The sequence below is a fragment of the Rhipicephalus sanguineus genome, chromosome 7, assembly GCF_013339695.2.
Source record: "Rhipicephalus sanguineus isolate Rsan-2018 chromosome 7, BIME_Rsan_1.4, whole genome shotgun sequence".
NCBI lineage: Eukaryota > Metazoa > Arthropoda > Arachnida > Ixodida > Ixodidae > Rhipicephalus > Rhipicephalus sanguineus.
The window spans coordinates 9,680,839-9,707,805 of record NC_051182.1 but is presented as its reverse complement, the minus strand read 5'-3'; the positions used below and the strand labels follow the sequence as shown (position 1 = coordinate 9,707,805).

At 47.9% G+C, this 26,967-nt stretch overlaps 1 protein-coding gene across 1 annotated transcript in view; it reads left to right on the top strand.

The window, feature by feature from the left end:
• The window catches only part of LOC119400575 (DNA excision repair protein ERCC-6), a gene marked incomplete at its 3' end in the record, with an annotated part of 295,855 nt that overhangs the window by 248,825 nt on the left and 20,063 nt on the right, over positions 1-26,967 (top strand). The window contains 2 exon segments of the mRNA XM_037667637.2: positions 9,042-9,177; positions 17,196-17,366. Of these exon segments, the coding sequence (XP_037523565.2) occupies positions 9,042-9,177; positions 17,196-17,366 (307 nt within the window).

Genomic DNA, 26,967 nt, shown 5'->3' with positions numbered 1-26,967 from the left:
CCTGTGACCTTCGAGCGCATGATGGGTACCATTCTGCAACTTGAAATGGCACACGTATTTGTGCTACCTCGACGACGTCGTTTTCGCTCCGAACTTCTCCATGCATCTTCAACACCTGCAGCATGTTGTGACGTGTTAGAGCAATGCCGGCCTACAATTGAATCTAAAGAAGTGCCGATTTGCAACAAGGCATCTCACAATCCTAGGCTACGTCATATCCAAGGGCGGAATCCTGCCCGATCCAGCCAAGCTTCATGCCGTGGCTGAATTTCCCAAACCTACGTCCGTCAAAGAACCGTGCAGTTTCGTAGGGCCGTGTTCCTACTTTCGATTCTTCATTCGAAACTTCGCCGCCATCATACCACCATTGACGAAGCTCCTGGGAAGTAACGGGCTGCTAACTTCGTGGTCGTCAGAGTGTGACATCGCGTTCGCAAAGCTTCGTCGGTTGTTGACGTCTCCTCCCATACTACAACCCCTTGGCCCCTACGGAGGTTTACACGGATGCCAGTGGGGTTGGCCTTGGCGCTTTGTGCAGTGCAAACCAGGGTTCCTTGAATATGTCGTGGCATATGCAAGGCGTATGCTTAGTGAAGCCGAGACCAATTACACCGTTACGGAAAAAGAATGCCTGGTTATCGTCTGGGCCCTCACAAAGTTCTGACCTTATTTGTATGGTCACCCATTTGATGTCATCACCGACCGTCATGCACTATGCTGGTTGTCGTCATTGAAGGATCCCCCAGGCTGTCTCACCCGCTGGGCGCTTCGCCTGCAAGACTACGATATCTGCGTGCTGTACCGCAACGGATGCCAGCATGCTGACGCGACGCCCTCTCGCGTTTCCCCTTGCCTGACGACAATGCCCACTGCTTAGTGTCTCACCTTTCCGTTTCTTCCGTCAATGTTCACACCATCACTACCGAACAGCACAAGGATAAATGGATCGCCTCGCTGATAGACTTGCTTACTGATCCATCGGCAACACCATCCACTCGCGCATTGTGTCGTCAAGCCCGCCATTTCACCATTCGAGACGACCTACTTCATTGATGCAACTACAGCGCCAATGGCCACCAGTGGCTACTAGTAATACTCCGCAGTCTGCGTTCTGAAATACAGTAAAACCTCGTTAATTCGAAGGCTTCGGGGCCGAGAAAAATATCCCAATTAAACGCGATTCCCAATTATCCGAAACTACGCGAAATCAAAGAAATCAGTGAGAAAACGTGATACACAGAAGTCACACCTTTATTGTGGCAAGTCTGCCTACTTGGAGAAAAATTCCTCCATGCGTGACTGAGGCGTTTGGTAGTTCCCAGCACTGAAAGTCATATTTTCCAGCCTTTTAATGAAGCGCAGCATCTCAGCCTTGCCGCCGTTGCACTCGACAAAGCTGCGCATAACACTCAAGGCATCGATGACATTCGCCAGAGGGAGTGCTCGGGAGGGCTCGTCATCGCTGTCAACATTAGAGGCCGAATTGGTCGATCTCGCAGCTATCTCGCTGTCGATGTCAGCGTAACATGTCTGCACTGTGCACTCGACATTTGCGTACTCGGAGAATCCGATTGGAGTGCACTCCTCGTCCTCCGCGTGCAAAGCCTCATATCGAGTGCGGAGAGTCTCCCCTTCTTCATCAAACGGGCAAGTGACAGCGGTGACAGCACACTCATCGGAGGTTGCCTCTTCTTTCACCAACCCGGCGTGCTCAAAACACCGTCGAATAACGGTGGCCTCCACCTGCCTCCATGCATGAACAATGAGGCAAATACCACCGAGAAGGTCAATGTTATACTCCTTTCCCTTGTCATAGCAAAGGAGCATTCGCTTCAACAGATTGTAGTGATATATTTTCCTGGTATGGTGTATGACGCCCTGCTCCATCGACTGCGATAGCGACGTCGTGTTCGGGGGTAGAAAGACCAGCCTGATTGCCTGCAGGTTCTGAATGTCGCCGTGAGCTGGGCAATTATCGACGACGGACAAAACGCTGCGCCCTGCGGCTGCAAACTTGCGGTCAAGGTGCCGCACATATTCTTCAAAGAGTGCAGCCGTCATCCAAGCTTTCTTGTTGTTTTTATAGATCAGGTCATCCTTGGATGGCAATCGTGCATTTTTGAAACAACGAGGCTTTTCTGCCTTCCCAATAACAAGCAGTGGCAACTTATGCTCACCGCACATGCTTGCACCAAACAAAACAGTGATTCTGTCTTTGTTCTGTTTCCGCCCCTTAATGTCTGCCTCCTTCAAAGCGAACGCCTTCGTAGGCAACATTTTGTAGAGTAGAGCAGCTTCATCAAGGTAGTAAACATCTGCTGCTTCGTACTTGGCGAGTAGTGGAGCCAAGGTGTGCTGCTTCCAGCCGTCGACAACAGACTGATCCGCGCTGTCACTCTCGCCACAAACAGTCACGAATGTCAGGTTGTTGGCTCCTTAAATCGGCAAAACCACCCATTGCTGCATTTAAACTCAGAATGTCCAAGTTGCAGCGCCAGCTGGTTGGCCTTTCATGCAATATGATCCCATTGACAGGAAGGTGTGCTGTGTTGGCTTTCTGCAGCCAGTCGATCAGAGCTGCTTCAACGTCGGCATACTTAGGTGGGCGTACTCGTGCATGCTTTGACGAGTGCGTCTTTCTGTAAGCATCGAGAATTTTCTCCTTATTCTTGATGATGTTGCACAGCGTTGACAGAGGCACGTGGTGCTTTTCGGCGAGAGCCGTTTTCGACGCCGTCGACTTGCTGACCTCTTCAATTAAGCACACCTTTTCGTGCAGGGACAAGCTCTTGTACTTCGGCATCTTCCTTCCAAGCACACCTCAATCAACCAATTCACAGGGAAGACACTCAAGCAGAGACAGGAGACAAACAGAGCAGTCGCACCGAATCGCACAATGCTCGCCAGCCGACATCCAAATGACACAAAGACTCCACAAAACATTCACTTCGCTAGAGTGGCTAACATCGCTGTTGAGAAGATGATGATCATGATCGCAACCGCACGCATCGCCGTTTGGCAATTGCTCAAACATGGCGTCTACGATGTATTTCCGGTAAAAAAAAGCATGGCCTTCGAAATCCATACATAAAAAAAATGCGTATGTTTTAGTTACAGCCTCCGAGATTCGCAACACCCTTTGCATATCTCGGAAGTCGCGGCAAGTGTGCCAATTAACCAGGAAGTGGGAGACTGGCCGCACCAATTATCCGGTTAAATTTACATGTAAAAATTTGGGACCGCACAAATAATAGAAATTATCCGGGATTCCCAATTAACCGAGTACAAATTACTGAGGTTTTACTGTATGTGAGTCCTTCCACTGTGATCTGCTGTGAGTCCTTCCACTCTGATCTGCAATGCGCGCACTCTGGGGCATCCAAAACTTACCACCGCATTTCACAACAATACTTCTCGCAAGGGATGTACCGTTACGTGCAGAGGTTTGTTCGCTCCTGCCCCAATTGTCAGCACTGAAAATTTTCAACACACCTGTCGCCAGTAGGTCTGCAACCATTACTTTGTCCTGACCATCCGTTTGGGCGCGTCGGCATCGATTTGTATGGACCACTTCCTCTCACGTTGGCTGGCAACCGATAAGCCATCGTCGCTGTTGACCATCTAACGCGATACGCTGAAACTGCCGCCCTCCCAGCGGCTACAGCGCACGATGTTGCCTCCTTCCTGCTACACCGATTCATGCTGCGTCACGGTCCACCCCAGAGCTTCTCAGCGACCGAGGCCGTGTCTTCTTATCGGAAGTCGTGGAAGCCATTCTGAAAGAGTGCCATGCTGTTCACTGCAAAACTACTGCTTACCACCCGCAGACGAATGGCCTAACCGAACGCTTTGACCGCACGCTCGGCGACATGCTCTCAATGTACGTCGCCGCCGATCACACCAATTGGGATGCCATTCTGCCCTTCGTCACCTACGCCTACAATACCGCCGCTCAGAGCACCACTGGTTTTTCTCCCTTTTTCTTATTGTACGGCAGGCACCCCTCGCACACAATCGACACAATCCTTCCATACCAGCCGGATCCATCTGAGTGTGCGCCTATTTCTGACACAGCCAGGCTTGCTGAAGAGTGTCGCGAGCTTGCCAAGACATTTACGACGCAGGAACAAGAGCTGCAGAAGAGGATTCATGGTGACACAACCACTTTGAGCCCATGTTCCTCACTGGAGCGCTCGTATGGCTCTCTGTCCCTACCACTGCAACTGGCCTCTCTTCAAAACTAATGCCCAAATACGAAGACCCCTACCGTGTTGTTGAGTGCACATCCCCGGTCAGCTACCTGATCGAACCCATTGAACCACCTTTGGACATGCGCTGTCGAGAGCGCGACATTGTCACCGTGGAGCACCTCAAGGCCTACCATGACCAACTCATAGTGACAAGCTGTTAGGGCGCTGGGCGGCTCCTTTTTTGTACCCGGGGTAATTGTAGCGAAGCATTGGAACTCTGTAATGGGTCTCCCTCCCCAGCTCCTTCTAGTGGATCGAACTCTTTGGCTCCTTTCTGAAAGAACGCCTCTTGTGCTGGGAGCCCGTGCTGTGCCTTGACTGTCGCCATAGTACATCATTGCAAAGTGCCGTCAAATAAACACCTTTACAGAAGGTATAACATGGAGACATAAAGTACAACTTGGAGAGAATTGAACATGCTCTAAAGAATGGATGAAGTCTCAAAGCGGTGATGAGAAAACTGGGCACAGGCAAAAGCCAGATGTATGCACTTAGGAACAAGGAAGGCAGTCGCCACCAATATGGATAGGATAGTTAAAATAGCGGAGGAGTTATACAGAGATCAGTAATGTAGCTGGGACAGCGAAGATGAATGTAAGAAGCAGTAGTAGCCCAGAGGAAGTGGACATCCCACCTGTAACGACAGGGCAAGTAAAGAAAGCCTTAGAGGGAATACAAAGAGGCAAAGCCACTGGTCAGGATCAGGTAACATCAGATCTGTTGAAAGACAGTGGACAGATTGTGTTAAAAGAACTGGCCACCCTGTATACGAAGTGTCTCTTGATGGTGAGGCTACCAAAATCTTGGAAGAATGCTTACATCATCTTAATGCATAAGAAAAGGGACGTTAAGGCGCCCCCGAACATTGCCCACTCTGCTACCATTGCGGAGTTGGCTGGTCACACCTACCACTGCTGCCGCTACCGTGAGATGGGCCTGTGTTTATTTGCCATCAACGCGCCATGTCCAGCACAAGCTGAACGGCCACATGACATTGCCGACTATCTCGCAGGAACTAGATTCTGACGGAGCTACAATGACGATCCCAATGCCTGAGCCATCCTTCGATGTGAACCCAAGCCTTCCCGTTTGCCAACGGCAACAGCTTCAATGCCTTCTGCAGGAATACAAGGACTGTTTCTCGTCGTCATCGCGGGTTCGACAAACGCCCTTTGCTAAGCACTCCATCATAACAGAAGAAAATGCTCGACCACTCCGTCAGAGTCCCTACAGTATTTCGACACGGGAACAGGAGGTCTTTAAGAAACAAGTCGATCAAATGCTACGCAACATCATCCAAGCCGTCCAAGAGTCCGTGGGCGTCTCCCATGGTGTTAGTGAAGAATGATGGGACCCTACGTTTCTGCATTGATTATCGTCGCCTGAACAAAATCACAAAGAAGGATGTGTACCCTCTTTCATAGATAGACGACGCCCTGGATCGACTTCACAGCGCGAAGTACTTTTCTTCGATGGACCTCAAGAGCGGCTACTGGCAAATCGAAGTCGACTAGAGAGACCGAGAAAAGACTGCCTTTATAATATCGAACGGCCTGTTCAAGTTCGACATCATGCCTTTTGGCCTTTGCTCGGCAGCTTCAACTTTCCAACGCGTTATGGATACAGTGCTGGCTGGCTTGAAGTGGCAGACGTGCCTTGTGTACTTGGACGACGTCATTGTGTTTGCCTCAAACTTTGACGAATATCTCCGGCGCCTTGAAGCTGTACTTCAAACAATTAAGACCTCCGGACTCACCCTGAAGCCAGAAAAGAGCTGTTTCGCGTACGAGGAGCTCCTGTTCTTGGGCCACGTCATTAGCAAATCTGGAATACGCACCGACCCGCGGAAAGCAGCTGCCATCACTGCCTTCCCGCCACCCACCGACGAAGGCCGTATGCTGATTTCTCTGCTTGTGCGCCTATTACAGACGCTTCGTCAAGGAATTTTCACGAATGTCCGAACCACTAACTCGCGTCACAAAGACCGACGTGGAATTCAAGTGGGAAACTGCGCAAGTTCAAGCATTTCAAGAACTGAAATGACGCCTGCGGACGCCTCCGATACTCACGCATTTCGACGAATACGCCGATGCGGAAATCCACACCAACGCAAGCACTGTAGGACTCGGTGCCATCCTTGTGCAGAGGACCGACGGACTGGAAAGGGTTATCAGCTATGCTAGGCCGGTCACTATATAAGCCGGAAGCCAACTACCGTAAAATTCCGAGCAAGCGCCCCCCCTCAACGAAGTCGAAATTGCCGGCAAAGTGGGGGGGGGGGGGGCACTATCTCAGAACGGCACCAAAATTCAAGATGGCGGCAAACTTTTATGCCAGCAAAAAAAAAATGCAGTGCGCATGGATTAAAATTTTATTACAGTGAACTTTATTTAGGCGCAGGATTTGTTGTAGCTTCTAATCGCTTTCAGAACCATCGAAAGACTCCTCCGAGTCGGTTGCAAGAAAACAGGTCGCAGCATTCCGCTTGAAATCTGCCGCGGTCTTCTGGCACCACTGCTCCAACGTTGGCCAGTCTGCTGTGCAGGTCGCCGTCCTCCGAGCCATCAAGCGCGTTACTAATGCCGCATCCCTTGAGGGACCGTGCCACTGTCTCCTCAGGTACAGCGGCCCACGCCTCGGCAACAAAATCGAGCACATGTTGCCGCAACGGCTTCTTCAAGTTTCCTTTCGGTGTTCGCGCTTCCACACGCATATACTGCTCGCACAAACGCTGCAAGGTGGACTTTGTTGTGTCACACGACCCCTGGTGACATGCTAAGACACCAGTGCCGTAGGGGTCTCTATTCATGCTACTAGGTGGAGCTGGGTCTCTTCCATGCCTCTTTGCTACCACCAATCTGGCGTGGCCATGCCGGTCATGTGACCCATGCCTTGCTGACCATAGCCCTTCTTCCCCCTCCTTAAAACCACCTGCAATAAACGTGGGAGAGCAGTCTCCTGTCAGTCTCGCCGAAGCTTGGTCTACGTGTCGTCACTTTACTGCGCCCTCCCGTTGTTCGGCCTCTCCGTCGGCCTGCTGCGGGTTACGCCGCGCTCCTGCCCTACACAACAGGCGTCGATGAAGCATATATGAACGTACTGGGTGGATCCACAGCCGCCATAGGCCTCCATAAAAAAAGTGACTAAATTCTAATAAAGGGTCTAAGGCAGGAAGACACGATCTCCCGAATGCTATTCACCGCGTGCTTACAGGAGGTTTTCAGGGCCCTAGATTGGGAAGAGTTAGGGATACAAGTTAATGGAGAGTACCTTAGTAATCCGTGATTCACTGATGACATTGCATTGATGAGTAACTAGGGGCCGAATTGCAACTCATGCTTACTGAATTGGACAAGGAAATTTAGAACGGTAGATCTGAAAATTAATATGCAGAAAACTAAAGTAATGTGCAAGAGTCTGGGAAGTGAACAACGCTTTGCGTTAGTTAGCGAGGCACTAAATGTTTTAAAGGTTATGTATACTTAGGACAGGTCGTAACCACAGAGTCGAACCATGAGAGTGAAATAACTAGAAGAAAAAGGATGAGATGGAGCACAGTCGGCAAGCATTCTCAAATCATGAATGGTAGTTTACCACTATCCCTCGAGAGGAAGGTATACAACAGCTGCATCTTACTGGCACTTACCTACAGGGCAGAAACCTGGAGGCTTAAAAAGAGGGGTTCGACTTAAATTAAGGACGGCGCAGCGAGCAGTGGAAAGGAAAATGAGAGGTGTAACCTTAAGGGACAAGAAGAGACCAGAGTGGGTCAGGGGACAAGCAAGACAACAAACAAGGGGTATTAAGGACATCTTAGTCTAAAATCAAAAACGAGAAATAAAACACGTGCAGGGTATGTAGTGCATAGGCAAGATAACCGCTGGTCACTAAAGGCCCTGCAGCACTTTTCCGAATAACCATCTAATGGTTTTATTGAAGGAGTTTATTGCCTCACAAATCGGCTACTGCAAAAATTTTTAGAATCTGTCTAGTTACAGAGATTTGTCGCACGCTGTGATTGCTTTCTCTGTTCTCTTGCCCCGATGGGCGCGCTAGAAGCTAAGCAGGGAGGGAACTGACTGCATTCTAAGAGAAGGCAAGCGTGCAGTGGGGAGACAGAAAGTTCGGTGGGCAGACCAGATTAAGAATTTTGCGTGTATAATGTGGCAGCAGCAAGCGCAGGACAGGGTTGATTGGCTGAACATGGGAGAAGCCTTTGCCCTGCAGTGGGCATAGTCAGGCTGTTGATGATGATGAGCTGCTCCAAAAGACTGAAGCCTGCTTCCACCCCTGGCGCTTGTCCTTGTCTTTTCTGAGTCCTTGCTTAGAGTGCTTGTATTTTCAAGTAGCGGCCAAATAAGGGCTAACAGAAGATATAGATAGCAGAAGCTATGGATCAGTAACAGAACCCCCATCTCAGTGCTTGCCAAGCTAGCATCCTACGTACTCTTGTGTAACACTTAAACAAGCCTTCCGACTCAGTTGCTTTCCTGCCTTCTGTTTTGAGATTGGCTGCTTCTAGCATGTCTGTCAGGCAGTGTCTGCACAAAGTTCACAATGAATAGGCCATGGCTTATTGCAATAATTGCACAGACGTGCAGTTTCCGTATCGTGTTAGCTCACGAATGGTGAGCTTGCACATGCAACCTAAAGAAGTCTTGATATAGTGACTGCAAGGGTCAACCAGTGAGCAAGTGTTGTTCAGTTACAAACCAAATGGTACCCTTGAATTTCATGGCATGTCCCTTGCCATCACATGCACAGTGTTTACAGATGTGCACGTGTGTTCAGCTTTACAGGCCTGGGCCCTGTGCTTCTTGTGTGCCCGACAACTGTGATGCATCAGTGGGTGCGAGAGTTCCACTGCTGGTGCCCCCCGCTGCGTGTCGCCATTCTGCATGAGTCGGGCTCCTTTGCTGGTACCAAGGTGAGAGCTTCAGTGAACATTTAAAGCTATGCATCAATTTAAGAACGCTGCTGCTGTTGTTAGTTTTACCATCATAGTTTCGTTAAATTAAGAGAAAGTGAAGTGCAAATATACTTAAATCCCCGCATATACAGTAGAACCTTGTTAGTACGATTTCCTGGCTCCTATGCTTGCAATCGCGAAAACTAGTGGTGTTGCGAATATTTGAAATTTCGAATATTTTTCTAATAGTGTTTGCTATTCGATTCGATTTGCACTGGAATTTTACTATTCGAACAATTCGAACTTCCCAAACACAAATACCACCAGCGCCTGATTGAAAGTGATCCCTTCAGATTTTGAATATTCTTCACCTCATTACACACTGGTATTGTGGCAAAGCTGCCTTTCGAGCTCCGTTACGGTCGAACTTTGCCGAGACGCAGTGAGCGTTCGATTGGAAGTGGTCCCTACATTTTTAGTATGCTTCACCTCATCATGCCTCCGTATTGCGGCAAAGCTGCCTTTCAAGCTCTGTTACGGTTGAACTTAGCCAAGAGACAATCAACGTCCGATGGAAAGTGGTCCCTACATTTTCAATATGCTTCACCTCATCACACCCCCGTATAGCGGGAAAGCTGCCTTTCAAGCACCGTTACAGGTCGAATTTGGCCAAGACTCTTGGACGTGGGTGCTAAAAGACAAGGATGAAGGGCAGAAGGACACACACACTGGCGCTACCAAACTTCGGGCCAAGGCTAAGAACATGATGCACGTCCTCTGGAAGGCTCAGACCTTCAGTGTTGCACACTTCACTGTTGACTTTTTTCGGTACCTTCGCAACGCGGTCTCGAAGATGCCTTAACTGGATCCTCCAAAGGTTCTCAGTAGCTTGATCCGCTAGACAAAGATACCTTTTCAGAAGACATGCCGCGACGCTGTACTCAAAAAAAGTCAACAGTGAAGTGTGCAACCCTGAAGGTCTGAGCCTTCCAGAGGACGTGCATCAAGTTCTTAGCCTTGGCCCGAAGTTTGGCAGCGCCAGTGTGTGTGTCCTTCTTCCCTTCGTCCTTGTCTTTTTGCGCCCACATCCAAGAACCACGGCAGACCAACAAGCCTGCATCGCTACCTTTGCCAAGACACAGTCATCGTCCGATCAGAAGTGGTCCCTACATTTTCAATATACTTCACCTCATCGTGCGCCCGTATTGTGGCAAAGCTGCCTTTGAAGCTCCGTTATGGTCGAACTTAGCCAAGACACAATCAACGTCCGATTGGAAGTGGTCCCTACATTTTCAATATGCTTCACCTCATCACACCCCTGTATAGCGGCAAAGCTGCCTTTTCAAGCTCCGCTACGGTCGCAAATGTATTAACTCAAGAAAACGCTGGTTCCAACATGGAGATGAAAGATGTGGCAGTGGTGGGAGCTCAATTAATGCCGTTTTGGACCTAAAATTTGGGCAGGAAGTCCAAAGAATCGGAAGCCGAAGCTTTTTAGCATCCAAAATTTCAGAAGTTCTTATATATTGACGTCTACGAGGCCGATTTGGAACTCTGGACTTGAAGGACGCTCACCCTTGTCTGCCACATCAGTTGGGCTTCCACAGAAGATGAAAGAGGAGGAGAGGCTGAGGAAATGGCGCCTTTGCCTATCACATGTAAAGTGTTGTCGGCAACATTTTGGTTGCACCACATCATGTACATAAATACCATTCGGCCTCTACATTGCCTCATTCTTGATAAGACAACTATGAAACACCACTCCGCCAGTGCTTCATCAACCTAGCAAAAAGAAACACTTTCATGTTGCTATCTCATGAGAATATGCTTAGGAATCCTCTCCAACTTTTTTCTGCAGTTTCGCTTTGAAGCGTTAGAAAAATATTCGAAAAACATTCAAGAAATATTCTAAAAATATTAGAAAAATATTCGATTCGCACTCACACTTCAATATTCAAATTCGCTTCGCACCCAAAATTTTGCTATTCGCACAGCTGTAGCGAAAACTAAAAATAACCCAATAGAGCTATGGGTAATACATTCCGGTTAATGCGTTTCTGAAAAATACGATTATTCGGCGTAATGTTCAGCACCGCGAGAAACTGCGGTCGTATGATTCGTTCTGCAGCCGGAAACTCTCATTCAGGTGTGCAAAAAGGGCCCTCTCGTGTACTTGTGAAGTGCTAAATGGCAGACCGGCAGCTTCCACGCAGTGCCTAATTTTCCCCCTCAGGGCCTTCTCTGCTTTGCTCAGTTGTCCCCTTTGCGTCTTCTCTGAATTACTCGATCACCTCCTCAGCCATTGCCTCAGCTCCCTGTCAACCCCACAACGACCCGAAGGCAGGCGGGCACGCTGGCCGTCAAAATCTTCAATGGATTTAAATAAAATGTGTCTTTTCTGTAGCATTTAGCACGATTTCGCTGAGCATTGCAAATCCTTCATTTGTAGCGTGGTACATACATACGCACTCGGTCCACGTGCTTTTGTTCAGGCCCCATGACTACGACAACAGCCGGGAGAATACTGTGGAGCTAACAATGCGGCACAAAGAAAGGATGGTGTCTTTCCTCCAGTCCTCCACGGTACGGTACGAGACCTACAGAAATGCACACATTGCACATGCCGCCGTCGCTATACAAGACGCCGCGCCACGTAACCATAGCAACGCTGCCATTTTGCCCAGTGGATGCGGCCGATAAGACGTCATTTTCTCCACACTTTTCTCCCAGAGCGCATTACTATCAGGTTGCTCTGCCCATCGTGCGGCACACTTCTGGTCGGTGTTTGTTTTGCTCTGGCTGGACAGTTCTGCTTACCCACGGGTCACCAGAATCTGCCAGGACAAAGTGGAATATATCTAGAAAGCTTCTGGCTATCAGACGCCAAAAAGAGATGATGCTTGCTTGCCGCCATCTTTGTGAGGACTCGACATATCGGAGTGTGGGCACTCAGAAACTTCACCTTCGGTTGCCATTACGCCTGGTGTTATCTTCTAAAGCCTGTTCCACTGTGCGAGATGGTGCAATTACGAGTGGCGGCAAACGTACCGCCGCACGTCTCAAGTTGACACTTTCGTGACCGCGCCTATTCCCATCGATAGTATGTTATCGATGACTTCAAGTTCAAGTTTTGGCACTCTCTGAGTGGTTCTGGACAGCTAACGCAATACAAAGGGTAAAATAACATGTTTTTTATCAGTTTTGTTTGCGAGTCTCCTTTTTCCACCGCGGGGAGATTTTTAAAGCTCGTTCGCAGTTGGGTAGGTGAGCGCTCGTTGTTTTAGACTTCGCGTCAACGTCGCTCGCGGGTGCTCCACTGAAACGGCAAATTTCGACGGATTCCGAATAATCGTGAGCGGGAATCTCTGGATGATGGTAGCAGCACAGACACGGAAGACGACTTCGATTCGCCAGGCTTCAGTACGGACGGCGAAAGTGCGTCAAACCTCCCCGGAACATCAGCAGCTATCCGCCGGTAAGTTTCGTCTTCTCCTCGGGTCGTTTTATCGCTGTCCGCGCGTCGATGTAAACGTATCCGGTGCATACTAAAAATAACAGCTCTTATCTGCAAGGTGTTACAGTCGAACTCCGCTACAACGAACTCCGCTTCAACGAAATTTCCGGTACAACGAAAAATTCTCGGTTCCCCTTCAACAGTCCATAGGAGTGAATGCATAAATATGCTCGCCACAACGAACACTTTTTCTGCTGCCATTTCGCTTCAACGAAATTTGGCGATGCCATTCGGGGCACAGAAATTTAATTTACCGTGCAATAAACACAATCTCGGACATTTTGATGCATTTTAGAACATAAAAATGCGAATTCAAAGTCTAAATTGCGTGTTGGCACCACCAGAAACAACCGCTGTTGACTGAGTTATGGTGGCTATAACCGAGTATGGAGGCCGCCATTGCTTGATAGCGACGGCTATCAGACTGCCCTGCTTTCGCAACTGGCTTGAGTTGCTTCTTAGTCGGAGACAATCCGAAACCGAAGCTCAGTTTTTCACACTGGAACACTGTAACACTGGGGTGCAATTGCGGAACGATTCTAATTCCGATGCCTTTCCAATGCTTTTCGTGCTTTTCGCGCTTCGCTAGTGGTCAGAGCGACGGTACACTGCGTTATCAACGCGAGCAGCCCTGGGGTGCAATCGCGGAGCGATGCCTTTTCTAATGCCAATGCTTTCCGTGCTTGGCCAGTGCGACCGGTGGTCGGAGCAACAATTCGTCCGCGTTATCAATGGGATCAGCCAGCTGCGAATGGTGGATAAGAATAGGCTGTTTTAGAATAGTGTACGCTAAGTTAGCGTTAGTGTTTTGCGGCCCGCTATTTCCGTCACTTAACGGGAGCCCGCAAGCGGTTAGCGTACGATGCATGCGCAGTTGCCCGAAAGGCCAACGCAAAGCTTTGCGTACGCTATTCTAAAACTGCCTAATAGCATAGAATAAGGCGTAAGTCATCGTTCCGCGATAGCATGCCTGCATCTCGCCGTTGTCGGCGAATAGCTAGTGTTAGCATATTAGTGCAACTGTGCAGTTCGTGTTGCGCGCCCGTGCCTCTGTTTGGTTCGTTCGTGGAAGCCGTTGTTTCTGCGTGCTTTCCAACATGGCGTCGCTATGCATATATGAGAATTGCGTCGTGACACTGCTGGGGACGCAAAGGAAGCAGCAGACACTTTTTGATGTTTGGAAATAAAAGTTCCTCTGTTCTACTAGCTCAGGTCAGTCATATTTTTTTCAATTTCACTACAACGAAATGTTCGCTTCAACGAACATTTTTCCGAGCACCGTCAATTTCGTTGTAGTGGGGTTTGACTGTAACTTCATTCGGACGGGAGCATTTGGTGCTGGCTGCAGAAAAAGCGCAGTTCTCTCCACAAAGACGGCGCGGAGTGGACTTTGACCGAGCGCTCCGGTATGCTGCGCGGCGGCGTCTTCGTGTTGTTTTTCACTGCAGAAGTCGTCAGAGAGATATGCAACCACACAGATAAGTATGCGTGGATGCATACTTTCGAAAAGTCAACATACAGTGAGAGGGACGGATCCATAGAGGGAGGTTACTGAAGAGAAGAGCAAGTTCGTCGCACTCCATGTGTACATGGTAATCGTAGAAGTCCCGCGCTGGCATTGGTGTTGGTGTCGACGGCACATATTTCCAGGCCTTCGTCCACCGCCAGTGATGCCACAGAAAAGGTTCAAGGCTTCTTGAGTGTGTCTGATCAAAAGAAACGACCCTCGCATCCCACGAGAAGCTTCACCACATGTCTTCTCTATTGCAACACATGAACGATTTCTACGCTATATTTTTTAACCCCGTCAGAACCTTTCAGTGGATGAGAACATGGTGAAATCTGAAGGTCGGTATGGTATTCGACAGTATATGAGAAAGGAAGAGGTCAAATGAGGGTACAATTATGGATTTTTGCAGATTTGGAACAGGCTACATTGTTCATTTGAACGAATACACAGGAAAATTGAAAAATACCAGAACTGCAAACTATGCTAGGAAAGATGGACAGAAAAAGAAAATTTTTTTCAGGAACATGTGCAGTCAGCCTTTGTTTCACCGTGTCGAGAAACTGCATCGCCCGGTGGCATGATAGGCACTAGTGCCTGTATTCATGTATTTATGTAAATAATCTTTGTACTTACAGAGCTTATATTTCCACTATTATTCTACAAGGTTTTTCCGTTCAAAGCATATATTTCGATTTTTTTAATGTTTACCCTTTGCAGAGTAGCATTGATGTTTTTATGAATCTTTTTTTCTTTTGGTGCATTTTTCTTTGTTTGATAATTTTTTGTGTTATATTCGAAATAACTCCGTTGTTTGAAATTGATACTGTTGGCAAGACCAATTCTTCCTCTATCATTTGATACCCTACACTTTAGCGTCAGTTATTTTCTGTGGCAGGAAAAAAAAAATTTTTCCTGGACTAGCCAAAACTAAAGTCCCTAGATTTTTCCTTTTTACTTAAGTACCGACAACTGCCTCCTTTCACGGTCCTCTCTCACGCACAGCTGGCGTCCGACGCCATTTTCTTCCTAACTTGGAAGATTTACAAAGCCATGTGCGTCTAAGTACATTAGCCACGCATCTTTCAACGGACAATATGCTACCGTGACGCGCCGTTCTCCTCCCGTCAACCCCCTGTCATTAGTGAATGGGGGACGCGTTTCACCAGGTGCTGGAAAAAAAGTTAGGAAGAACATGGCTACCGAAAACGAGCGTTAGCCAATGAGATTCGTCGCCGGCGCTTCAATGGTTGTCGGTACTTAAGAAAGAACAGGGAAATATCTAGGGACTTTAGCCAAAACCAACCGTTTTTTCCACGGTCACGAAAGCGTTAAGACAGCACGCAAACTATCAGTGCGCGTGTGCGACGTAGTATGCGATAGCCGTGGGCAGCTGTCGCTTTTAGGGGCACTATCACTTTCGCGGGATATCGCATCGTGTTGTACCGCAATTGTTACATGCTCTACAGATAATTGAGCTTGTTAAGCCATTAGCAGCATGGCAGTTTTCTTCACGGACGGGGCGAGTCGCACGTAATCTTGCAAACTTACGTGATCGTACCCCAGATGCATATGCTCGAGAATGTCACTTCCGCTCTTCGGCAAGCCTAGCCCCATATTTCCAAGCGGCAATGCAGAAAGAACTGACGCTCATGTGGCACAAAGTATCGTTTGCTGCCACGGTGGTAGTGTTTCTTTACGTTCACATCGGTTGTCCCCGTGTTCAATTTTGCAATCTTTGGCTTGTCTCGGGATTTCAACACGCGGGACCACGACGCTTCCTGTGAGGACCGAAACTAGCAGGCTTACCTCTGGCTGCCAGGGAGCTGCCAGAAATTTGAAAATCGAAGAGTCCCACTATGTTTTTCGAGAAATAAATGTTTTTTGCCCATGCACTTTAATATGGGCTTGTCAGCCTCAATTTTTACTATATTCGGATGGTACGTTCTTCCGGATGGTACGTTTATTTTTTGCGTTTTTTTTTTTCGGAAATGTATCAGCAAGGTTCTACTGTAAATGTAAAACTGGCTCAACGAAATGAACAGAAACATGGTATGTCAAGTTTCTGGCCCTGTTAGGGGACAGTGTACTTCATTTTTAATCATCAGTGACTGTGTAGCCTATGGTAGATGATGGCAAACAAAATGACGAGTCAGTGCGGGAACATCAAGGTTGTATTGCGAACTGCATGAGTGTGCACACACACTACGGCATGTTGGTGAAGACAATGGTGTCTATAGTCCGATGCGCTGACACAGCCAACATATCCGGTGGCTGCCAACGTGCTCTGGTGAGGACGGTGTCAAGATTGCTTTTACTTCATCTGGGCACTTTTCATGCCAACCACACCAACCCACAATGCATTGCACTGAGAAACAGCTGCAAAGAAAAAGGGTGGTGATGCTATTTTGCCATAACAGTGCTGCGTAGCATGACTGGATGCAACCAGTGCTCACCCGTGCTCCGACAATGTTGGACAATAAGTGCGTCTTAAGGAGTGCTTAAGAATCTTAAGTGCAGCTACAACAACATAGTGACTCACAATGTGTTTGTCACACGTGGCCACCAACTCAAGACCAACAACTCAAGTATGGGTGAGTGCTGGTGGGTGCTATGCAGGAGTGTGAGTGGGTAGTTAACACAAAAAACGCTGACTGTCAACCACACTGAAGAAGGCAGTTGGGGACATTGAGGCAAGGAGCAGGAGGAAAATGGGTAGAAGCAACACAAGGCCAGCATGTCTCGCACACCTGGCCTGAAATTTTCATCATATGGAAAGAGGCGTGTTTAATCTCGAATCATGTAGTTGCCGAAGTTTCTTTATTGCTTTCTTTTTGTGCGAAATCCCCAGGACTTGATTAACCTGTCACATAACCACAAAGACGTGGTTCCGGGGATGCATAACTCGTGCTCCATTATAGGAAACAGATTAATCTGATGCACTAAAATAGCTTGTGTTTCTTAAATGGTGAGCAGAATATTTGCTCTCCTTAAGGTTTCCACCCTGCCTTTCAGGAGTCCCTGGTGAAGCAAATTGCCAAAGAGAATGGGGTGCTGGTCACCTCATACGCCTGTGTCTCCAAGATGTCGGGGTTGCTGCTCAAGCACGATTGGCATTACGTAATCCTTGATGAGGGCCACAAGATACGCAACCCTGATGCTCAGACCACGCTGGCCTGCAAACAGGTGCGCACACTGTGTTCCTATTGCATGTGCCTGCTAATGAACCACTTTTTTGTCTGCTGTGGTGGTGTAGTGGTTACGGTGCTCGGCTGCCGACCCGGAGGTCTCATTTTGATGGAGGCAAAATGGTAGAGGCCCGTGTACTAGAGCACTGCACGGGTCGGATTTTACGGCCCGGGCCCCCTTTATGAAGCCCGAGTCCAGACCGGTCCCGTGGTTCCAAGCGCGGGCCTGGCCCGGGCGTACATGACCGAACCGAGCCCGGCCCGGGCCCATGGTTTCAAGCCTGGGCCTGGCCCGGACCCAGGCGTACTTGACTGTACCCAGCCCGAGCCCGGCCCAGGCCCGTCGTTCCAAGCCCGGGCCCGGCCCGAGCCCGGGCGTTCATTACTAAACTAATCCAGGACGCGCTTGTTCATGACCAGGCCCGACCCGGGCCTGCTAGAGAATATTAGTTGTTGATGATGATTATTAATGATGGCGTGCGCTTTGTAGCGGGCGATCGGACGGAAAATCCGGTGTGTACATGCATCGAAATGTTGCTTTGTCCACGGTGGTAGCTCAGCGGTTAAGCTGTTTCGCTGTTACGTCCTAGGACGCGGGTGCGATTTCCGCGGCCATGGCGGCCGCAATTTGATGGGGGCGAAATGCAAGAACACCCGTGCATATACTTATCTTTAGGTGCACGTTAGAGAACTCGAGGTGGTCGAAATTGATCCGGTGCCACTACAGCGTGCCTCGTAATCATATCGTGGTTTTGGCACGTAATACCAAGGAATAAAAATGAAATGTACCGTATGTGTCAACCTCGAATAAAAGACCAAAATCTTTATTCCTCCCATGGGAACAACCGTGATCTGGCCCATTGCTAGCACTTCAACTGTTTTTCTATTTTTATTGCTAAGCTTTACTAAGAGCCAGCTCTTTCACGTGTCACTTCAGCTTGGCACAGTATACCTTTGACCATGCAATGCATAACGTTCGCGTGTGCTCGAAGGCCCGACTTACGCCTTTTAATGAGCGGGTCTGAGTCCGGCTTGGCCCGCAGCTTCAAGCGCGGGCCCGGCCCGGGCCCGCACTTTCAAGCCCGAGCCCAGCCCGGGCCCATCGGAAAACGCTTCGGACGGCCGGGCCCGCGAGCCGGGCCCGGGCTTTCGGGTCGGCCCGGGCCCGTGCAGTGCTCTACCGTGTACTGTGCGCTGTCAGTGCACGTTAAAGAGCAGCAGTTGGTTGAGGTTTCCAGAGCCCTCCACTATGGCGGGCCTCGTAATGATATTGTGGTTTTGACATGTAAAACCCCAGATATTATTATTGTTATTATTATTATTATTATTATTATTATTATTATTATTATTATTATTATTATTATTATTATTGAACTACTTTTCTGTGCAGACCTTAGGCTGATGAGTAGTGGGCTCCAATTGACCTTTCTATGAGATTGTTTTGCCATTCTAATACTCAATATTTTTGCCTGTTGAAGCAACTTGTTAACGCTAGGGCTGCAGACGGTTGGTCTGCACTGTGTTTAGTCGACTCTGAACTGCCTTCTTCCTGCCACCAACAGTAGAACCATGCCACCATTTATCGTTGGTTAATATATGCAGGCTGTTTTTTTTTTTGCTTTTTTTGTTTTGTTTAGACAGTACAATCGTTGTAAAAGTTCTTTGACAGTCAGGCTCCTGTCATTTCGGCACATGAACTCTGTGTCGAAGCAGAACTACTTTGCCTCAACTAAAAAGACAATGCCGCAACTGATCAACAAAAGCTCAATAATTAACTTTTTAATTATTTACTAAAGGCAATTGTTTATCTAGAAAGTTGCTATGCGTGTCAATTAATGGCATAACCATTTTTTAGAAAGTGCAAAAGTTGCATGTAATCGGAGATATTCATCATCAAATTTTAAGGGCAATATTGAAACTGACGGTGCCTGGCGTGCAGGAAACGCGGCCTCTCTTACGTCATACCAGAACTACACATGACAAGGAAGTGGTGAATTTTTAATCGAGGCACACCAAAGCAGAATATGGCCAGGAAAATTGGCATGCATTCTGAAATACACTAGTAGACAGCTTATTCTTTATGTGCAATGTTTGGTGCTTGTCTATTCTTTTTAAACTATAAACAGGCACAAAAAACTGTTTCGCCTGTCAGCAAGAAGAAGTGGCGCAGTGGCTGGCCTCGAGTGTTATGCTTCACAGAGAAAGAAAGCCTTGATATTCATCATCATCATCATCATCATCATCAGCCTGTCTACGCCCACTGCAGGGCAAAGGCCTCTCCCATGTTCCGCCAATCAACCCGGTCCTGTGCTTTCTGCTGCCACGTATACCTGCAAACTTCCTAATCTCATCTACCCACCTAATTTTCTGTCTCCCCCTCACGCGTTTGCCATCTCTTGGAATCCAGTCAGTTACCCTTAATGACCACCGGTTATCCTGCCGACGTGCTACGTGCCCGGCCCATATCCATTTCTTCTTCTTGATTTCAACTATGATGTCCTTAACCCCCGTTTGTTCCCTGACCCACTCTGCTCTCTTCCTGTCTCTTAAGGTTACACCTATCATTTTCCTTTCCATCGCTCGCTGCGTCGTCCTCAATTTAAGTTGAACCCTCTTTGTAAGTCTCCAGGTTTCTGCTCCGTAGGCAAGTACCGGTAAGATGCAGCTGTTATATACCTTCCTCTTGAGAGATAGTGGTAGGTTACCATTCATGATTTGATAATGCTTGCCGAATGAGCCCCATCCCATCCTTATTCGTCTAGTTATTTCACGCTCATGGTTCGGCTCCGCGGTTACTACCTGTCCTAAGTAGACGTACTCCTTTACAACTTCCAATGTCTCGCCACCTATCGCAAAGCGCTGTTCTCTGCCAAGATTGTTCCACATTACTTTAGTTTTATGCATATTAATTTTCAGACCTACTCTTCTACTTTCCGTATCCAGTTCAGTAATCATGAGCTGTAATTCGTCTCCCGCGTTACTCATCAATGCCTTGATATTGGGGTTAGATTAAAAAAACAAAAACAGATAAGCATTTAACACCACACGCAAAGGCAAGGCAATCCACTGGTGCAAGAAAGATGGCTTGCCACTTTTCATAAAGAGAGATGGCCACAACGTGCCTTCATACAAATTTCGCCACTTCCTTGTCATGGCTAGTTCCATTCTGATGTAACAGAGTTGCCGCGTTTTGTGTGTGCCTGACATGATCAGTTTTGTTCCCTGAAGCTGGCGCACTCTTCATTTGTTATCCTGGTGTGGTACCTCTGCTGCTAAATTTGAAAACCAAAGCATCGTTCGGTCCTGATAATATCCCATACGTATTCCTGCAGCGATGTGCCTTATGTCTGGCAAAATTTTCGGTTATTATTTTTCACTCTTCTTTACTGTCTTCCCCAGGGACTGGAGGACAGCCCGGATCGTGCCCATCTTTATATACAGCGACCGCTTAACACTAGGAAATGACCATCCTATTTCACTAACTTTACAGTGTTGTAAAATTATCGAACACATCATAGCTACTAGTACAGTCGATCCCGGATATATCAAACTCAGATATATCGAATTATTGGCTATATCGAACAGTTGAAAAATCCCCTTGAATTTCCAATGCAAAAGTATAGGGCTGGTGCACACGTATATCGAGCTCCCACACAGCGAAACATCCGATATATCGAAAGCTGCGCCACGCCGAACTCCAGTGAGTGCGTTTTTCCTAACAAATGTTGGTCATTTTCGGCCGCGTTCTGACAAGTTCTGATTACTCTTCACGCGCAGGTGATGAAAAGGGGGTTTCATTGCATTATGTTGATCTGGTTGGTTGCGCAGCGCTTGTGAGTGCACCGGCTTGTTTGATGCGCGATCTGTAGGTTGTACAGTGAAATCTCGGTATAACGAACTTCAGGGGACCGCGGAAAAATGTTCGTTATTCTGAAAGGTCGTTATAATGAAAGCCCAAAAATTTACCATAACAATAGAATTTCAGTAACGCAAACGTCCTACCTTTGCAACGGTACGTCCTTGAACTCGTTTCTCACAACAATGCACACGTGAACGTCAGACAAGGCACGTTTATTTGAAATATAGTCCGTGATCGTTTTTGACGGGTGCAGCACAAACTCTGCGTCACGAACGATTCTAGACCGTCCGCATTTTTATCCGCCGCTTCGGTCGCTGTTCCGCTTTTTTCTATGAATATGCGGAGTTTCCTCATGTAGTCCAATGCATCTGTGGCCGACACGGACTCGTCGCGATCTTCGGGTGCTACCGTGACATCGTCGTCCATGTCATCGCTGCAATCCTTTAAGGCCCAACTGCATGCACGCGAGTTTTGAGCGACGGCCGACAGGATTTGCTGTCGCGGAGGGCCATCTATCGCCGTCGCTTGTCGCAGGGGTACAATCGCGAAACGATGCTATTTCCGATCCCACACGGCTGGCTGATCGCGCTGATAACGCGGACGGACCGTCGTTCTGACCACTGGCCAAGCGCGAAAAGCACGAAAGGCATTGGAATCTGAAATAGAATCGTTCCGCGATAGCACCCCAGGTTTCTGGAAAGCCAGAAAACATCGCTTGTCGCCCGGTAGTGAGCATGACGATATCCGACAACATGGCAGCATCTCTGACCCTCGGTTGCAATTTGCTCGTGATGCTTCCAATCGGCGCGTACTTCAAGGAATGCAAGTTATAGACTACCTTCTTTACAGCCCCATCTCACGCGGAGAGCGAGGCAGCGGCCGTATTTTGTCGTTAATTATGATCGACGGTTCGTTTTGATGTTTCGGTGGTAGCTTGCTGCATTGGTGGTAGCTTGCTGCAATCTGAACATCGTCGTCGTGTGAGGTAGCCCTTAGCCCTGCGAAGCAGGGGCGTAGCCAGAAATTTTTTTCCGGGGGGGGGTTCAACCATACTTTATGTATGTTCGTGCGTGCGTTTGTATGTGTGCGTGCCTATGTACGCAAGCAAAATTGAAAAATTTCGGGGGGGGGTTTGAACCCCCCCAACCCCCCCCTTGGCTACGCCCCTGCTGCGAAGCAACGATGTGAGGCGCTGCGGCTTTTCTTAAACGTTCTATGACAGCAAGAGGAAACGTTGTCGAGATGCGCCTCGTGGACTAACCCCAACATAACGCAGTTTGCAAAGTGCGACGTAGCGTAGGCAGCGTACGCTTCCGGGCGCCCCATGGGATCACAGCAGATACTACTGCCGCGGTTAAACATAAGATTGCGAAAAAAGGAAGTCCCGAAACGCTTTTATGGCATCTTTATCTCAAACAAGACAATAATAAATTTGGCATGTTGTCATTCATCTACTCTGTAATTCTTTTTCGTAATTTGCCTGCGTGCGCGCGATAGTTTTCAATCGAGCAGCGCGACGGAGCCCGTTTGTCGCAGTCGCCTTTGCTCGAAAGTCGCGTGCTATGCATGCGGTTGGGCCTTTACAAAACCTGATGCGTTGTCGCCTCGGCAACGAAGGAAAAAAAAAAAAAGTTCTCCGCCCGCGTCTTTCTCCTCCCGTGCCATCTCAGGTTTTAGCTGGAGGGCGTCTGCTCTTCGCGCTGCGTCGTCTGCTACCTTACAGCTCCGACTGCCATGACCGATACACTGAAATCTAAGAATCCTCGCATTTCGGGATGTAAGTTCGTAGTACTGAGGTGTTGTTAAGATTACACGGGAATTAAATAACGATCGTTATTCTGAAATGTTCGTTATTCTGAAGTTCGTAGTAGTGAAATATTTTTACATTGAAACTATAAGCAGTCGGCACGGGATTTCTTAAAAGTTCGTTAATTTGAAATGTTCGTTAATGTGGTGTTCGTTGTAACGAGGTTTGACTGTAATGCGCGGGCATAGTGTTTTTCAGAGGTGCCGATTGCCGAAGGCACCAAAATCAGATGAATGAGGAGGTGGCAGCCTCGTTGCAATGTTCCCATTCCATTCCTGGTTTGTTTGCGCACGATGGCATGCAGGCCCGAAAAGCGTGGCCTTCGAGATCCGCAACATCGTGACATATTTTTGGCGTTTTCGGTTATAAAACACACATCTCGGAGGCTACGCTTTTTCTTGCTTTTCGCGCCAAAGTAGTGCCATCGCCAAAATGTCGATGGTAAGGACAGTGGGGACTTGTTCCTTCGTTGTTTGTAGGCAGCGTTCTCTTGCGGCTTGAGGACTCGTGTACTTCTCGCTTTGTTCCTGACAAATCCTTATTCGGGAGTCGAACTAAACATTGACCCTCTCGTAGTGATAAATTGATGACTGGTGCTTGGAACGACGTCAAGCAAAGCACCGTCATGAACTGTTTTCTTGTGGGCTTTGGTGCCAGGTGACGACTATGGGTGCGTCATGACCACTGACAACGGCTACGGTGCCTCTGTGAATTTTGTGACTCAGCATTTCCGGGCGCGCTCTCGGATAGGCGTACAGCAAGCAACTTCATTAGTGCTGATGACGACGTCGCTGTTTCTGAATATATCGATGCCGAGATCAAGGCCGACTTTGCCGATGTCGCGGAAGTGGACCCGTGCGGTTATGAAGATGCCAATGCCACCGCTAAGCAACCTTTTACCGCTCTCCAGAGCTTGCATCGGCGTTCATTGTCAATCAACGCTGTTGTGGCTGAATGTGCTGAATTTGCTTATCTGGAAAGCTTCAATGATATTTAAGATGACTTGATGAACTTGACGGCGCGCAAGAAGCAAGACTAGTTTACGGACTAGTTTCGTGCCGAATAAAGTGCGGTAACTTGCAAAAGAAGTTGCCACCTTGTTATTTAATAGCATAGTACTAGTTGTGAGTAAATCGTCATGTTCGCGCTTGCTACGAATTCCGAAAACTGTTTCGAGACCTACAATGCTTAATATAAGCCTTAAATACGCATATTCTATATTTCGAATTATCGATATACCAAACTATTTCGCGATCCCCTTCAAGTTCGATATATCCGGATCGACTGTATAACTAACTTCCTCGAAGAGCGCTCTGTACTGACCAAATATCAACATGGGTTTCGGAAAGGATTCTCCACTCGTCGCACTGTTTCATTCTCTTGCATTAACCCTCGATAGAAACGGTGCTCTTCTCGGATTTCTGTAAAGCTTTCGATAAAGTTCCTCATAGTAAACTCATTTTCAAACTTGGAGCAATAGGTATTCCGGAAATATTTGTTTGCTGGATTTCTGCATATTTAAGTAATCGCAAAAAATACGTTGATGTAGGGGCCAACATTCGGACTGTCTTCCAGTCACATCTGGTGTACCACTGGGCAGTGTGTTAGGCCCTTTGCTTTTTCTATTATACCATATTAATGATATTGTTGATGTCATTCACCCTAGTGTAGAAATAAGATTGTCTGTAGATGATTGTATTTTATTTAACCCTTTGAGGGTCGAATTTTTTCGTGAAATCCCGTCCAAAAATGTGTAATTTTTTCATTGCTGAAATACATTCTTCGGACCATTCTATTTCAGAAAAATATTGTCTAAAGTTTTTTTTCATGACCGTAAAGTGACAAAAAAATCATTTTTGTTGTTACATACACATGGTTTATTCGTAGTAAAATCAAGCAAAATCCTAAAAAAAAATTCAACAGTTTTTTATAAATAAAAATTATGCATTGTATTAAACACAGCTCACAGACATACAAAAATAAGCGCACCAGAGTACTTTTCCGGTTAAAAATGTTTGTGCTCTATCACTAAATTCAGCTTGTGATAGTCTTTGAAGCATGGCTCGCCGCGCACGCTTTTCAGATGTCGCTCCTCGATCGTCATCGGAGTCTGAACTCGTCAAAAAATCCTCGTCTGACAAACTGAAATCCAATGAATCGCATTCTGATTCGGCACTTGGCCATAGTCCGCATCGGAAGAATCGCTGCTCAACTCAACGGCAGCAGAGCAACTGGCGCGTGCTTCCATAGCGTAAGCAAACTGCATCAGTGAGCGCATGGAAGAAAACTCTATGGTTGTGTGCCCGTCCGGAAGGCAAAATGAGTGAAAAAGCTGCAGTAATCGTTAGTCTTATCGCCTACAAGACGTTAGTTTTTCCGAGAACCTAAAACAGGAAACGCAATCACGGCGGCGTTGTTTGTGTAATTTAGCGCCGCACGGAAACAGATGTAATCGCGCCCCGGGGAGCAATAAATGAGATAGTAACAAGCGGTCACCCTTTGAGAGATTAGAAACCAAACAGCCATCTGCTTCGCGGGCGCAAGAAGCGAAAACCACCCGAAGGACGAAACCGAAACCAGCCGGACTGCGTGCGCGCATTCTGATGCTCAATTGAAAGCCGCCGGGCCTCTTTGGAAAGCAAAAAAATAGATGGAGAGACATCGGCACATGAAAAAAATTCCACGTATTCCCGAAGCGTGGCAGCACATTCCAAACAAGAGAAATGATCGAAAAAGGCGTGCGTTTGAAACCAACTGCGCCACGGGCGCGCTCAGGTGTGCAACCGATAGCCGGCATGCGGCGCACCGTTTTGCGAAGCATAAAAAAAGCAACAACAGAGAGACATCGGCGCATGAAAAAAATTCCACGTACAGTTGAACTCTGCTACAACGAACTCCGCTTCAACGAAATTTCCAGTACAACGAAAAATTCTCGGTTCCCCGTCAACAGTCCATAGGAGCCAATGCATAAATATGCTTGCCACAACGAACACTTCTTCTGCTGCCGTTCCGCTTCAACGAAATTTGACGATGCATTCCGGGCTCAAAAATTTAATTTACCGTGCAATAAACACAATCTCGGACATTTTGATGCATTTTAGAACATAAAAATACGAATTCAAAGTCTAAATCGCGTGTTGGAACAACCAGAAACCACTGCTGTTGACTGAGCATGGGAGCCGCCATTGCTTGATAGCGACGGCGATCAGACTGCCCTGCTTTCGCAACTGGCTTGAGTTGCTTCTTAGTCACAGGCAATCCGAAGCCAAAGCTCAGTTGTCGAATCGTGGAACGATTCCTTTTCCGATGCCTTTCCAATGCTTTTCGTGCTTTTCGCGCTTCGCTAGTGGTCAGAGCGACGGTACATCCGCGTTATCAATGCGAGCGGCCCTGGGGTGCAGTCGCGGAACGATGCCTTTTCCAATGCCAATGCTTTTCGTGCTTATCGTGCTTGGCCAGTGCGACCGGTGGTCGGAGCAACAATTCGTCCGCGTTATCAACGGGATCAGCCAGCCGTGAGTGGTGGATAAGAATAGCATAGAATAAGGCGTAAGTCATCGCTCCGCGATAGCACGCCTGCATGTCGCCGTTGTCGGCGAATAGCTAGTGTTAGCGTATTAGTGCAACTGTGCAGTTCGTGTTGCGCGCCTGTGCCTGTTTGATTTGTTCGCGGAAGCCGTTGTTTCTGCGTGCTTTTCAACGTGGCGTCGCTATGCATTATGAGAATCGTGTCGTGACGCTGCTGGGGACGCAAACGAAGCAGCAGACACTTTTTGAATTTTGGAAATAAAAGTTTCACTGTTCTACTAGCTCAGGTCAGCCATATTTTTTCGATTTCACTACAACGAAATGTTCGCTTGAACATTTTTCCAAGCACCGTCAATTTCGTTGTAGCGGGGTTTGACTGTATTCCCGAAGCGTGGCAGCACATGC